Here is a 15,990-nt window from a genome sequence, read left to right as displayed (position 1 = left end):
CTTTCTATGTGACTAATTTCACCAATTTGAAATTCACTGAAATTTTTAGTTCTCACATTCGTTTAGCTTTTGAGATGATGCTGTAAATTGTTTCATTGAAAAGTTTGCTGAAAGTTACTGACTTAAGAACGTTTCATGTTTTGGATGTGTGTATAGGATGCTGTAGAAAATTTGGTAACATAAACCTTTACTAATTTTGGTTTTAATGCTTTTGCATCTGTATGTGCATTTATTTTTTTTTGATAAGCTTTTTTATTTTATATTGTAGATGTGGTTTTGTAGGATTTATTTGATAAAGTATTTATTATGATGGCTAGTTGTCAAAAAATAAATAGAGATGTATTTGCTCTTTGTTAAAATGGAATCTAGGGTTGGAAATATCTGGCTTAAAAGCTGCCATTGAACACCTGAAAATTGTCCATTAAAAGTGCACTTTGTGATTGCACTATTTATTTTCTCTTTCAAAAAGATATTAGCAAACTCACTGAAGATAAGAAAGAGGGCCTCAGACAACTTGCAATGACATTTCAGCATTTCATGAGAGAAGAAATACATGATGTTTCTCAGCTGCCACTTTCCTTCGACATTTTCGAAGCCTTTGCAAAAGTAAGTATTAACATTTGGTATCTTTGCTGATGCCATAAATCAACTTTTTACTTCTTATTGTGCTGTTTATTACACAAAAGTCTTGAAACTCCCTGGGAAATCCAGGCCCTTCGTGCCCTATCATATCACTTCCCTACCTCATTGAGTGGAGAATGAGAGAATGTGTTGTCTGTAGTGAAAAGGGCATTATTTTTTCTATTTCATGAATGTTCTTATTAATGGCCTGATTATGTTCATGAACATCCCAAAAGAAAATAGCATATCCCATTATTTATTACTAATGAATTTAACTTTTCCACTGTATTAATTTAGTTTTGTGGTGTTTTTTCACTATGCAACCTGTCTTTGAAGTGAAAACTGTATTTCAATCCATTTCTGATTAAGTGGATTTTAAGGAATATGAAAATGTAACAGTTTCTGATTTGAAAATAATTGTCTAAAAATCTGTTTAAGGGCGGGCCACGGTGACTCAGCAGGTAAGAATGCTTACCTGCCAAGCCCGAGGACCCAGGTTCGATTCCTGGTGCCTGCCCACGTTAAAAAAAAAAAAATCTGTTTAAATGTTACTAAAGTCCTGCACCAGGCATAAAAAACAGGTTTCATCTAGTATTAATTTGTGATCTGTTGGTAGTGGCTACTCACAGTGCTCTTTTTGAAAATGGTTCTGAGGGTTTGTTTGGCCCCAAGGAGAAAGGGCACCATGACTGAATCTTAATTACTATTCTGGGAAAGAGAAGAAGGATTGGCTAGGCTACTCTCACTGCTGTGTATTTGCTGTACTTGCTCTTTCATATTTTATTTGGGTTTGTTCTCATATTGATCACATTTTAATAACAAGTAAAATTTTATATTTCAGAATGATTTTTGTCACTTCTTTTGTATTTTGTAAGCATACATTTAATGATGTATTTAAAGTAGGTTTTAAACTCTGCCTATTTTCTAAGACTTTAATTGTGTGTGACTGTAATTGATTAGAGTAGTTGTTAGAGATTTTCCTAAGTGTATTTTTATTCTTTGGGGTATGTTTTTATGACTTTCTTATTATATTATTGTAGTATTAAATTCTGGTTTATCTGTGTTTCAAAGTTGAGATCTAATATAACTGAAAAGTTTCTTATATGATTATTTCATATGCTTCCAAAATTATAACCTTATAGTAGTACCATACGTACAATGAACACTGTTTAACTGTTATCCACTATAAAAGGTAGCACTTGCTGAAAGATAAAAATATACCTACCATATGATGATTTTAACTTCATTCTCTTTTTAAGTCTATGACTATTCTGCAGCAGTAGTTTTGCTGTTGGAATAATTTTACAAAGTTTGCACACTAATTACTGCTGTTATTAATGCTCATGAAAAATATTTTTGAATACTTTCTATTGCTAAATATAAAATATGAAATTTTATTTTATTTGTCTTGTTTCTTTTTAATTAGTTTTAATCTTATGTATCTTTCAATGAAATTCTCTCCATGTTTCTCTCTCGTTAGGCTGACAAATTTTTAGTATATCCTGTGTTCTTCCCCATATACTTATATTTGTTATTGCTGCAAAGGTAGAACATTTACATCTTTAAGATTTCAGGGGGAATTGGATTCAGATTTGTGATTTTTGTCTTAAAATGTAGGTTAATAATCAGAAGAAAGCAACATTAACCTGTGGCTTTTGTATGTCTTTTTAAATGTTTTGTTAATATTTTGTGATGTGTGCATTGTTTCTGCTTATAAACGTGCCCTTGTAGAGATTACACTTTTTGTATTTTTAAAGATTAGAATGGCTTTAAATTAAGCTAATTGTTGTCCTGCAAATCTAAGGGATGAACCACTGAGCTCCTAACTTGACAAGGGTGTGATGGTGCAGATAACACAAAGCACATAGGACTTGGTTGGAGACCACTGGGAAGATAATTTTCCCTACCTTCTGTCCCTCTCGCCTTTTTACTGGCATATTAATCAAAGAGGAAAAATAGGCACCCCATAGCATACACCCTGTTGTCACTGCTTCTGTATCTACAAACTATCAGGTATAGTTCTATGTTGATATGCCTTCCATCTAATGAACTGAGTTCTGAATTTATGTTTTAATGAAGGTTGGCTTTACCTGGCCTCAACAAGCTCTTTGTTTTCTGTTTTACTTTTGATCCCTCTTAGGTATATTCATTCAGATTCTGTGCATTTTTATTATATACACTCAATTTATGCTTTAGCCCATTTCATTGTCGTTGAAAGCATATGGAATTTTGAGAATTTCTTTTCTGAATTTGTATCTTAATTTTTTCACTTTTGGTTATGAATATTTTCAAAAATACTAAAAATGGAGAGACAGGTATAATGAGTATTGTAGGATGTGTTAGTTAGATTCAGTTGTCAACTTGGCCAGGTGAGCATACCTCGTTCTGTTGCTGTGGACACAAGCCAGTGGTATGTGAACCTCATCTGTTGCTAATTACATCTGCAGTCAGCTAGGAGGCTGTCTGCTGCAATGAGTGATGTTTGACTTAATTGGCTGGTGCTTAAATGAGAGAACGCAATGTAGCACAGCCTAGCAGCTTGGCATTCCTCATCTCAGTACTCGCAGCTCAGCCCAGGCCTTTGGAAATGCAGAAAGAAGTCACCCTGGGGAAAGTTGTTGGAACCCAGGGGCCTGGAGAGAAGACCAGCAGAGACCATCCTGTGCCTTCCATGTAAGAAAGAACCTTGGTGGAAAGTTAGCTGCCTTTCCTCTGAAGAACCAACAAAATAAATCCCCTTTTATTAAAAGCCAATCCGTCTCTGGTGTGTTGCATTCCGGCAGCTAGCAAACTAGAACATAGGACCACTATGTATAAAAGATTCATGATACAGGGTTATGGAAAATATGTGACTGATTTTAAATCTGAAAATTATCTAGCAATGAAACAAACCTTGCATGCACACACGAATAGCAATTTGAGTTTAGATTATTGGAGTTGGCTGTAGAAATATATACTGTCTATTTATGGATTTGTTGCCTGGCTGTACAAATTAAGTACCATGAGACATGGGAAGGAGAGATTTTTCTAGAGGAGAGTATCAAAGAAGACTTAATATTGTAAGTAAAAATTGATGTCAAATTTCAGAAGTGAGTGTGGTGTTGGGAAACAGTCATAGGCATTAGTCTAGAGATGGTGGTAAGGAGTGAGGAGGTGAGAAGGTGCTGAGTATATATATATATATATATATATATATATATATATATATAATGTATGTGTGTGTGTGTGTGTGTGTGTGTGTGTGTGTGTGTGTGTGTGTAGTGAGGAGGTTCTGATCCTCTAACCTCCTGAGCTAAGGAAAATATATTGACCTCTTCTGGGTTAGGTTTGAAAAAAATGTTATCTGTAGAATACGTGTTTTGATTATATTTAGTAATTACCATAAGAATTTGAATAAAAACTTGATATTTAAAATGTTTGTTTTGCATTAGGTGATAGTAGATAATTAGCGAAGATAGTGGTAGCTTCAAAATTTCTATAGAAAGGGGTCTTCAGAGTGATGCTCTGGTTGGATGGAGAGGCTAGATCAATTAAAGTTTCATTTGCATAGCAATGTTTGGTTGTTTAAACTTTGTTCCTTGTAGTTGTATGGCTGTAGGGTGTGAGAACTAGAAGGGGGTGCTTACCAATGACAGAAGTCAAGGTAGCCAAAGAGTAGGAGGTGCTTTGGAGATATTTGTTAGAATATTGGAGACACATGATTATTTATGTATTCATATATCGTATAACATTTCTCTATTCCATCCTCAAATTATACATTGATAATTATTGGCAATGGTTATTAATAGCCTAAACTTAATTTCAGTAGATCTAGTTTTGAGCTTACTTTCTATGCCTGGAGAAGCTTTTAAAGGGATTGGTTTTCAGAGTTCTGGAAAAATGTATTTAACTTTTTCTGGAATAATAACTTCCTTTTCTAAAGGAGTACTTGTTAGACTGATTAGAAAAAGTGATAGGATTTGAGCTATAAAATAGAAAACAGACTAGTTGTATACAACATTTCAAACACAGAAATTAAATTGGAAGCAACGAAAATAAGTGACCTTCCTGACCACAAAGCATAAGTCATTGTTAGCATTTCCAGAGCTCTGCAAAGTACTTATTAAATTTATAATGTTGTGTAATTGTCACAGATTTTTTTTATTAGAAATTCCACAACTGTTTAAAAAGATGTTCCCCTCCTTTTTTTCAGACATACTACTGATAATTCTCCCAGTAGCATGCTATTTTTATTCTTTAGGGCATATACGTGACCTCCAAAACTTGCTTTTCCAAAATCTTTTAGCAGCGATGGATTTTATGATACACACTATGGTTGTATAAATTTGGAACTGAAGATTTTAGGAAGATGTTTTTTGTACTATGATACTTTCAGTTCATTCTGAGTAAATTCTTTTTTATTGGGAGAAAATTATTTTTTATTGGAGAAGCAATGCAGGATGTATTAAAATAATAATCTTGCTAATTAATAATATGAAGAGAAACAGTGATTTAATATTTTTTTCATATTTCTTTTTTTAATTGTGAAAAATCACATATATACAAAAAAGCAATAAATTTCAAAGCACATGGCAACAATTAGTTGTAGAACAGAGTACTACAGAGTAGAACATTTATTGAGTGCTTAGGATTGAAGGTAAATTTCACTTCTCACAACTGAAAAGTACTGTGATCGAGAGTCTCCAAAGGCAGTGTCCACTGATCCCCTCCCTCCCTTTGTCATTCCCCCTGACCTCAGTCTGAGGATGGCTTTGTGTCTTTTTTTTTTTTAATTGAGAAAACAAAACAACATACAAACACGAACATCCTTAACATATGAAAATTCCATTTTTGGTGTTTAATCAATGATTCACAATATCATCACAAACTTGTATATTCATCACCATGATCATTTCTTAGAACATTTGCATCACTCCAGAAAAAGAAATAAAAAGAAAAAAGAAAAAATTCATACATATCATACCCCTACCCCTTCCTCTCATTGACTGCTAATCATCAATATGATGATTTAGTATTTTTGATTGAGATAAATCAGAAATATGATAAAAGAAAGCCAAACATAATGACATATTCATGTTTACACACACAATGCTAGTTGGTTTGCATATATGTCTTTAGACTGAGGGTGTTAATAAATAACCAATGTGATTATTGGAGCCAAGAAGGCGGCTTAGTGAGGTGTGGGATTTAGTTCATCCTCCAGAGCAGCTAGTAAATACCCAGGAACAGTACAGAACACCTGCTGGGACCACAGCAGTGACAGGACACATGGCACACCCCAGTCTGGACAACCTGCACTGACTGCAAGTCCACCCAGAACTGTGAGTCCCCCAAGCTGCAGTGGCTGATGCCCCTTCCCCATAGGCTGCTTCCCAGAGGGGAAAGGAAAGAGACTTTCCTAGCAACAGGGGCTGAGCGCATGCAAGCTCCAATTGTGAAATTAATGAACAGATTCTGACTACTAAAATAGACCCCCAGCTCAGCTGAACCTCTAGTAAAAGCTGAGGTTGCTGGGTTTTGCCCTGGCGCAGAGGGGCAGGGCTGATGGAAAAAGAAATAAAAACAAAAAACAGGTTTTTTGGATCGGGCAGCAAAAAAATACTTGAACGTGTCTGGGCCCTGCAGGAAAGGAGGGGGCACATAGGACCTGGTGATATACAGAGCAACATACCAACTTCAGCTGTAGCTTGGCAAACCCGAGGAACGGGGTCCTGCTCTGAAAAGGATTTTTTTTTTCCTTTTCTTTTATGTGACTGTGTTTCTATGACTAGACTCCTCTTTGGATGCAGCTGCAGGGCTTTTCAGGCTTCAAATGCCCCAGGCAAGGGTGGAATTAAGCTTGTCTGAGACTTGTCTGGAGGCTGTGCCTTCCCAAGGAGAGGGGTGAGGCCCAGCCTAGGTGGAATCCCTCCTTCAAGGAATTCAGACCCAGGGTCTGGAAAACTGAAGTGATTAAAGCCAGCCTACAGCCTCTCCTCTGTCTCAACTGTGCCCCCAGCAGGGAGAGTCTGTTGAAGTTAAAGGTACCACATCACATTATGCTGGTGGGACCTGCAGGCAGATAAGCACCACATACTGGGCAGGATAAGAAAAACACAGACTCTAGAGGCTTCACTGGGAAGTCTTTCAACCTGCTGGGTCTCACCCTCAGGGAAAACTGATGCAGGTGACTCTTTCCTTTTGAGAGGAGGCCAGTTTGGTCTGGGAAAATCTGACTGGGGTCTATAATACCTAAGTAGACCCGCCTAAGGTGGGCAGGGGTGGGGGTGGAAGACACCATACAGGCAGGGCAAGAAACAAGAAAACAAGACTTGAAAAATTCTGATCTGTTAAACAAAACCTAAGCTAGAGGTCTAGAATAAGCTGAACTGAATGTCAAAGAACAGATGACAGCAAAGTCATCCAGCAAAAAAAAAATCCCAAGTAAAACAATCTCCAGAATAAAATAATTAAGGAAATTAAATGCCTAGATGCCAGCAAAAAATAACAAATCATACTAGGAATATTGAAAATATGGCCCAGTCAAAGGAACAAACCAACAGTTCAAGTGAGATATAGGAGTTGAAACAATTCAGAATGTTCGAACAGACGTGAAAACCTCATCAAAAATCAAATCAGGACTTCCTGGAAGATGGCGGCTTAGTAAGACGCGCGGATCTTAGTTTCTTCTCCAGGACACCTACTAGGGGAGTAGAAACGATACAGAAAGCGCCCAAAGCCACAACAGAGATAAAAAAGACAGCGTACCCCATCCTGGAACGGCTGGCTGGCTGAGAGAAGCAGCTCGGGTGAGATCGCCGAGGCGCGCGGGCCTTACCGGGCGGGGTGGCAAGCGGCCGGAGTTACTCCCTTCCCCCTTCCCGGGCCGGCTGGGAGAATTGGAGAGGCGGTCCCCTGAAACAAAGACGGCTGGCGCCCACACCACGCGCAGCCCCCGGACCAACTGAGAGAATTGGATCGGAAACCCCCAGGCCGCGGAGAACGGTGACGGGTGGGGGAGGCCCCTTCCAAACCCGTGACTCCCGGGGAACGTGCACTCTCTCGGGCGGGCCGCTGCCGCTGGCACCCTCCCGCCACGCTTGTTGCCCAGGGCCGACTAGGAAATTCGGACGGGCTCTTTCCCGGGCTGCGGCGACCAGCAACCTTCCCTGCGTTCGGACCGAGGGCCGGCTCAAGCCGCTTCGGCTAGCGAACCCCCAGGACGGCGAGAGTTTTCCAAAGTTTAAGGTCCCACAGCACCTTTTACTGGTGGGACCCGCAGACAAACGTGTGCCACGAGCGCCACCTACTGGGCAGGATAAGAAAAACAGAACCCAGAGATTTCACAGAAAAATATTACAACCTTGCTGGGTCCAACACCAAGAGAAATCTAAATAAATGCCCAGACGCCAGCAGCAGAAGATAACTGTCCACGCTCAAAAGATTGAGAATATGGCTCAGTCAAAGGAACAAACCAATAGCTCAAATGAGACACAAGAGCTGAGACAACTAATGCTGAATATACGAACAGAAATGGAAAACCTCTTCAAAAATGAAATCGATAAATTGAGGGAGGACATGAAGAGGACATGGGCTGAACATAAAGAAAAAATAGAAAAACTGAAAAAACAAATCGCAGAACTTATGGAAGTGAAGGATAAAGTAGCAAACATAGAAAAAATAATGGATAGTTACAATGATAGATTTAAAGAGACAGAAGATAGAATTAGTGATTTGGAGGATGGAACATCTGAATTCCAAAAAGAAACAGAAACTATTGGGAAAAGAATGGAGAAATTTGAACAGGGTATCAGGAAACTCAAGGACAATATGAACCGCACAAATATACGTGTTGTGGGTGTCCCAGAAGGAGAAGAGAAGGGAAAAGGAGGAGAAAAACTAATGGAAGAAATTTTCACTGAAAATTTCCCAACTCTTATGAAAGACCTAAAATTACAGATCCAAGAAGTGCAGCGCACCCCAAAGAGATTAGACCCAAATAGGTGTTCTCCAAGACACTTACTAGTTAGAATGTCAGAGGTCAAAGAGAAAGAGAAGATCTTGAAAGCAGCAAGAGAAAAACAATCCATTACATACAAGGGAAACCCAATAAGACTTTGTGTAGATTTCTCAGCAGAAACCATGGAAGCTAGAAGACAGTGGGATGATATATTTAAAATACTAAAAGAGAAAAACTGCCAACCAAGACTCCTATATCCAGCAAAATTATCCTTCAAAAATGAGGGAGAAATTAAAACATTCTCAGACAAAAAGTCACTGAAAGAATTTGTGACCAAGAGACCAGCTCTGCAAGAAATACTAAAGGGAGCACTAGAGTCAGATAGGAAAAGACAGAAGAGAGAGGTATGGAGAAGAGTGTAGAAAGAAGGAAAGTCAGATATGATATATATAATACAAAAGGCAAAATGTTAGAGGAAAATATTATCCAAAGAGTAATAACACTAAATGTCAATGGACTGAATTCCCCAATCAAAAGACATAGATTGGCAGAATGGATTAAAAAACAGGATCCTTCTATATGCTGTCTACAGGAAACACATCTTAGACCCAAAGATAAACATAGGCTGAAAGTGAAAGGTTGGGAAAAGATATTTCATGCAAATAACAACCAGAAAAGAGCAGGAGTGGCTATACTAATATCCAACAAATTAGACTTCAAATGTAAAACAGTTAAAAGAGACAAAGAAGGACACTATATACTAATAAAAGGAACAATTAAACAAGAAGACATAACAATCATAAATATTTACGCACCGAATCAGAATGCCCCAAAATACGTGAGGAATATACTGCAAACACTGAAAAGGGAAATAGACTCATATACCATAATAGTTGGAGACTTCAACTCACCACTCTCATCAAGGGACAGAACATCTAGACAGAGGATCAACAAAGAAATAGAGAATCTGAATATTACTATAAATGAACTAGACTTAATAGACATTTATAGGACATTACATCCCACAACAGCAGGATACACCTTTTTCTCAAGTGCTCATGGATCATTCTCAAAGATAGACCATATGCTGGGTCACAAAGCAAGTCTCAACAAATTTAAAAAGATTGAAATCTTACACAACACTTTCTCGGACCATAAAGGAATGATGTTGGAAATCAATAATAGGCAGAGTGCCAGAAAATTCACAAATATGTGGAGGCTCAACAACACACTCCTAAACAACGACTGGGTCAAAGAAGAAATTGCAAGAGAAATTAGCAAATACCTCGAGGCGAATGAAAATGAAAACACAACATATCAAAACTTATGGGACGCAGCAAAGGCAGTGCTAAGAGGGAAATTTATTGCTCTAAATGCCTATATCAGAAAAGAAGAAAAGGCAAAAATTCAGGAATTAACTATCCATTTGGAAGAACTGGAGAAAGAACAGCAAGCTAACCCCAAAGCAAGCAAAAGGAAAGAAATAACAAAGATTAGAGCACAAATAAATGAAATTGAAAACATGAAAACAATAGAGAAAATCAATAAGGCGAGAAGTTGGTTCTATGAGAAAATCAATAAGATTGATGGGCCCTTAGCAAGATTGACAAAAAGAAGAAGAGAGAGGATGCAAATAAATAAGATCAGAAATGGAAGAGGAGACATAACTACTGACCTCACAGAAATAAAGGAGGTAATAACAGGATACTATGAACAACTTTACGCTAATAAATACAACAATTTAGAGGAAATGGACGGGTTCCTGGAAAGACATGAACAACCAACTTTGACTCAAGAAGACATAGATGACCTCAACAAACCAATCACAAGTAAAGAAATTGAATTAGTCATTCAAAAGCTTCCTAAAAAGAAAAGTCCAGGACCAGATGGCTTCACATGTGAATTCTACCAAACGTTCCAGAAAGAATTAGTACCAATTCTCTTCAAACTCTTCAAAAAAATCGAAGTGGAGGGAAAACTACCTAATTCATTCTATGAAGCCAACATCACCCTCATACCAAAACCAGGCAAAGATATTACAAAAAAAGAAAACTACAGACCAATCTCTCTAATGAATACAGATGCAAAAATCCTCAATAAAATTCTAGCAAATCGTATCCAACAACACATTAAAAGAATTATACATCATGACCAAGTAGGATTCATCCCAGGTATGCAAGGATGGTTCAACATAAGAAAATCAATTAATGTAATACACCATATCAACAAATCAAAGCAGAAAAATCACATGATCATCTCAATTGATGCAGAGAAGGCATTCGACAAGATTCAACATCCTTTCCTGTTGAAAACACTTCAAAAGATAGGAATACAAGGGAACTTCCTTAAAATGATAGAGGGAATATATGAAAAACCCACAGCTAATATCATCCTCAATGGGGAAAAATTGAAAACTTTCCCCCTAAGATCAGGAACAAGACAAGGATGTCCACTATCACCACTATTATTCAACATTGTGTTGGAGGTTCTAGCCAGAGCAATTAGACAAGAAAAAGAAATACAAGGCATCAAAATTGGAAAGGAAGAAGTAAAACTATCACTGTTTGCAGACGATATGATACTATACGTCGAAAACCCGGAAAAATCCACAACAAAACTACTAGAGCTAATAAATGAGTACAGCAAAGTAGCAGGTTACAAGATCAACATTCAAAAATCTGTAGCATTTCTATACACTAGCAATGAACAAGCGGAGGGGGAAATCAAGAAACGAATCCCATTTACAATTGCAACTAAAAGAATAAAATACCTAGGAATAAATTTAACTAAAGAGACAAAAAACCTATATAAAGAAAACTACAAAAAACTGCTAAAAGAAATCACAGAAGACCTAAATAGATGGAAGGGCATACCGTGTTCATGGATTGGAAGACTAAATATAGTTAAGATGTCAATCCTACCTAAATTGATTTACAGATTCAATGCAATACCAATCAAAATCCCAACAACTTATTTTTCAGAAATAGAAAAACCAATAAGCAAATTTATCTGGAAGGGCAGGGTGCCCCGAATTGCTAAAAACATCTTGAGGAAAAAAAACGAAGCTGGGGGTCTCGCGCTGCCTGACTTTAAGGCATATTATGAAGCCACAGTGGTCAAAACAGCATAGTATTGGCATAAAGATAGATATATCGACCAATGGAATCGAATAGAGTGCTCAGATATAGACCCTCTCATCTATGGACATTTGATCTTTGATAAGGCAGTCAAGCCAACTCACCTGGGACAGAGCAGTCTCTTCAATAAATGGTGCCTAGAGAACTGGATATCCATATGCAAAAGAATGAAAGAAGACCCATCTCTCACACCCTATACAAAAGTTAACTCAAAATGGATCAAAGATCTAAACATTAGGTCTAAGACCATAAAACAGTTAGAGGAAAATGTTGGGAGATATTTTATGGATCTTACAACTGGAGGTGGTTTTATGGACCTTAAACCTAAAGCAAGAGCACTGAAGAAGGAATTAAATAAATGGGAACTCCTCAAAATTAAACACTTTTGTGCATCAAAGAACTTCATCAAGAAAGTAGAAAGACAGCCTTCACAATGGGAGACAATATTTGGAAATGATATATCAGATAAAGGTCTAGTATCCAGAATTTATAAAGAGATTGTTCATCTCAACAACAAAAAGACAGCCAACCCAATTACAAAATGGGAAAAAGACTTGAACAGACACCTCTCAGAAGAGGAAATACGGATGGCCAAGAGGCACATGAAGAGATGCTCAATGTCCCTGGCCATTAGAGAAATGCAAATCAAAACCACAATGAGATATCATCTCACACCCACCAGAATGGCCATTATCAACAAAACAGAAAATGACAAGTGCTGGAGAGGATGCGGAGAAAGAGGCACACTTATCCACTGTTGGTGAGAATGTCAAAGGGTGCAACCACTGTGGAAGGCAGTTTGGCGGTTCCTCAAAAAGCTGAATATAGAATTGCCATACGACCCAGCAATACCATTGCTAGGTATCTACTCAAAGGACTTAAGGGCAAAGACACAAACGGACATTTGCACACCAATGTTTATAGCAGCATTATTTACAATTGCAAAGAGATGGAAACAGCCAAAATGTCCATCAACAGACGAGTGGCTAAACAAACTGTGGTATATACATACGATGGAATATTATGCAGCTTTAAGACAAGATAAACTTATGAACCATGTAATAACATGGATGGACCTAGAGAATATTATGCTGAGTGAATCCAGCCAAAAACTAAAGGACAAATACTGTATGGTCCCACTGATGTGAACGGACATTCGAGAATAAACTTGAAATATGTCATTGGTAACAGAGTTCAGCAGGAGTTAGAAACAGGGTAAGACAATGGGTAATTGAAGCGGAAGGGATACAGACTGTGCAACAGGACTAGATACAAAAACTCAAAAATGGACTGCACAATAATACCTAATTGTAAAGTAATCATGTTAAAACACTGAATGAAGCTGCATCTGAGCTATAGGTTTTTGTTTTGTTTTGTTTTGTTTTGTTTTGATTTTACTATTATTACTTTTATTTTTTTCTCTATATTAACATTCTATATCTTTTTCGGTTATGTTGCTAATTCTTCTAAACCAATGCAAATGTACTAAGAAATGATGATCATGCATCTATGTGATGATGTTAAGAATTAATGATTGCATGTGTAGAATGGTATGATCTCTAAATGTTGGGTTAATTTCTTTTTTTCCGTTAATTAAAAAAAAAAAAAAGAGAAGGGATAATTGGAGATGAAGGGATACAGACTGTACAATGGGACTGGATATAAAAACTCAGAAATGGACAGCACAATACTACCCAATTGTAATGCAATTATGTTAAAACACTGAATGAAGCTGCATGTGAGGTATAGGTTTTTTGTTTTTGTTTTTTTTGTTTTTTTTCTTTCTATTATTGTTTTAATTCTTATTCTGTTGTCTTTTTATTTCTTTTTCTAAATCGATGCAAATGTACTAAGAAATGATGAATATGCAACTATGTGATGTTATTAAGAATTACTGATTGTACATGTAGATTGGAATGATTTCTAATTGTTTTGTTAATTCTTTTTTTAATTAATAAAAAAAAATCAAATCAATGAATTGAGGGAAGATATAAAAAAGGCAAGGGATGAAGAAAAAGAAGAAATCGAAAGTCTGAAAAAAGAAATCACAGAACTTATGGGAATGAAAGGCACAGGAAAAGAGATGAAAAAAACACTGAAAACAAACAATGTTAGATTTCAAGAGGACAGGACATCTGAAATCCCAACAAGCAAAAGAAAATATAGGGAAAAGAATGGAAAAATATGAGCAGGGACTCAGGGAATTGAATGACAACACGAAGCACATGAACAGATGTGTTTTGGGTGTTCCAGAAGGAGAAGAAAAGGGAAAAAGAGGTAAAAAAAACTAATAGAGAAAATTACCACTGAAAGTTTCCCAACTCTGTGAAAGACTTAAAATTACAGATCCAAGAAGTGCAGTGTACCCCAAACAGAATAGATTCAAATACACATACTCCAAGACACTTACCAATCAGAATGTCAGAGGTCAAAGAGAAAGAGAATCTTGAAAGCAGCAAGAGAAAGACAATCCATCACATACAAGGGAAGGCCAATAAGAATATGCATAGATTTCTCAGCAGAAACCATGGAGGTGAGAAGACAGTGGTATGATATATTTAAGATACTAAAAGAGAAAAGCTGCCAACCAGGAATTCTGTATCCAACAAAATTGTCCTTCAGAAATGAGGGGGATATTAAAACATTTTCAGACAAAAAATCACTGAGAGAATTTGTGACCAAGGGACCATCTCTGCAAGAAATACTAAAGGGAGCACTAGAGACAGATACCAAAAGACAGGAGAGAGAGGTGTAGAGAAGAGTATAGAAATGAAGACTATTATTCAAGGTAAAAGGAAGAAAAATTAGATATGACATATAAAATCCAAAAGACAAAATGTTAGAAGAAAGTACTGCCCTTACAATAACACTAAGTGTTGATGGATTAAACTCCCCAATCAAAAGACATAGACTGGCAGAATGGATTAAAAAACAGGACCCATCTATATGCTGTCTACAGGAGGTGCATCATAGACCCAAGGATAAACATAGATTGAAAATGAAAAGTTGGGAAAAGATATTTCATGCAAATAACAATCAGAAAAGAGCAGGGGTAGCTATACTAATATGCAACAAATTAGACTTCAAATGTAAAACAATTCAAAGAGACAAAGAAGAACACTATGTATTAATAAAAAGAACAATTCAACAAGATGACATAACAATCATAAATATTTATGCACTGTGCCAGTGTGCTGCAAAATACATGAGGCAAACACTGAAAAGAGAAATAGGCACATCTACTGTAATAGCTGGAGACTTCAATTTCCCACTCTCATCAATGGACAAGAACATCTAGACAGAAGATCAATAAAGAAACAGAATTTGAATAATACAGTAAATGAGCTAGACTTATCAGACATTTCTAGAGCAGTACACCCCACAGCAGCAGGATACACCTTTTTCTCAAGTACTCATGGATCATTCTCAAGGACAGACCATATGCTCCATCACAAAGTAAGTCTCAATAAATTTAAAAAGACTGAAATCATACTTTCTCAGATCATAAAGGAATGAAGTTGGAAATCAATAATAGGCAGAGGGCTAGAAAATTCACCAATATATGGAGGCTCAACAACACACTCTTAAATAACCAGTGGTCAAGGAAGAAATTAGAAGAGAAATCAGTAAATATTTTCAGGCAAATATAAATGAAAACACAACATATCAAAATTTATGGGATGCAGCAAAGGCAGTTCTAAGGGGAAAATTTATTGCCCTAAATGCCTATATTAAAAAAGAAGAAAGAGCAAAAATCAAGGAATTAAGTGTCCACTTGGGAGAACTAGAGAAAGTATAGCAAACTAACAGCAAAGCAAGCAAAAGAAAAGAAATAACAAAGATTAGAGCAGAAATAAAGGAAATTGAGAACATGAAAACAATCGAGAAAATCAGCAAAACCAGAAGTTGGTTTATGAGAAAACCAGTACGATTGATGGACCCTTAGCAAGGTTGACAAAAAGAAGAAGAGAGAGGATGCAAATAAAGTCAGAAATGGAAGAGGAGACATAACCACTGACCCTGCAGAAATAAAGGAGATAATGAGACGATACTATGAACAATTTTATGCTAATAAACTAGACAACATAGGTGAAATGGACAACTTCCTAGAAAGGCATGAACAACCAACATGGACTCAAGAAGAAACAGATGACCTCAACAACAATCACAAGTAAATAAATTGAATTAGTCATTAAGAAGCTCCCCCAAAATATAGTTAAGTTACTTTTCAGAAATAGAAAAACCAGTAATCAAATTTATCTAGAAGGACAAGGTGCCCCAAATAGCTAAAAA

The 15,990-nt window shown here is 36.8% G+C and overlaps 1 protein-coding gene across 2 annotated transcripts in view; it reads left to right on the top strand.

The window, feature by feature from the left end:
• SMYD3 (SET and MYND domain containing 3) overlaps nucleotides 1-15,990 on the top strand; it is an 876,127-nt gene that overhangs the window by 221,162 nt on the left and 638,975 nt on the right. For both annotated transcript variants that reach the window (XM_077168525.1, XM_077168526.1), the window contains exon 5: nucleotides 470-606. In XM_077168525.1, the coding sequence (XP_077024640.1) occupies nucleotides 470-606 (137 nt within the window). The remainder of the gene's footprint in view (nucleotides 1-469; nucleotides 607-15,990) is intronic.

This window comes from Tamandua tetradactyla, chromosome 7 (genome assembly GCF_023851605.1).
Source record: "Tamandua tetradactyla isolate mTamTet1 chromosome 7, mTamTet1.pri, whole genome shotgun sequence".
NCBI classification, from domain to species: Eukaryota; Metazoa; Chordata; class Mammalia; order Pilosa; family Myrmecophagidae; genus Tamandua; species Tamandua tetradactyla.
The sequence above is the reverse complement of the archived record's forward strand: the minus strand, read 5'-3'. Positions and strand labels throughout refer to the sequence as shown.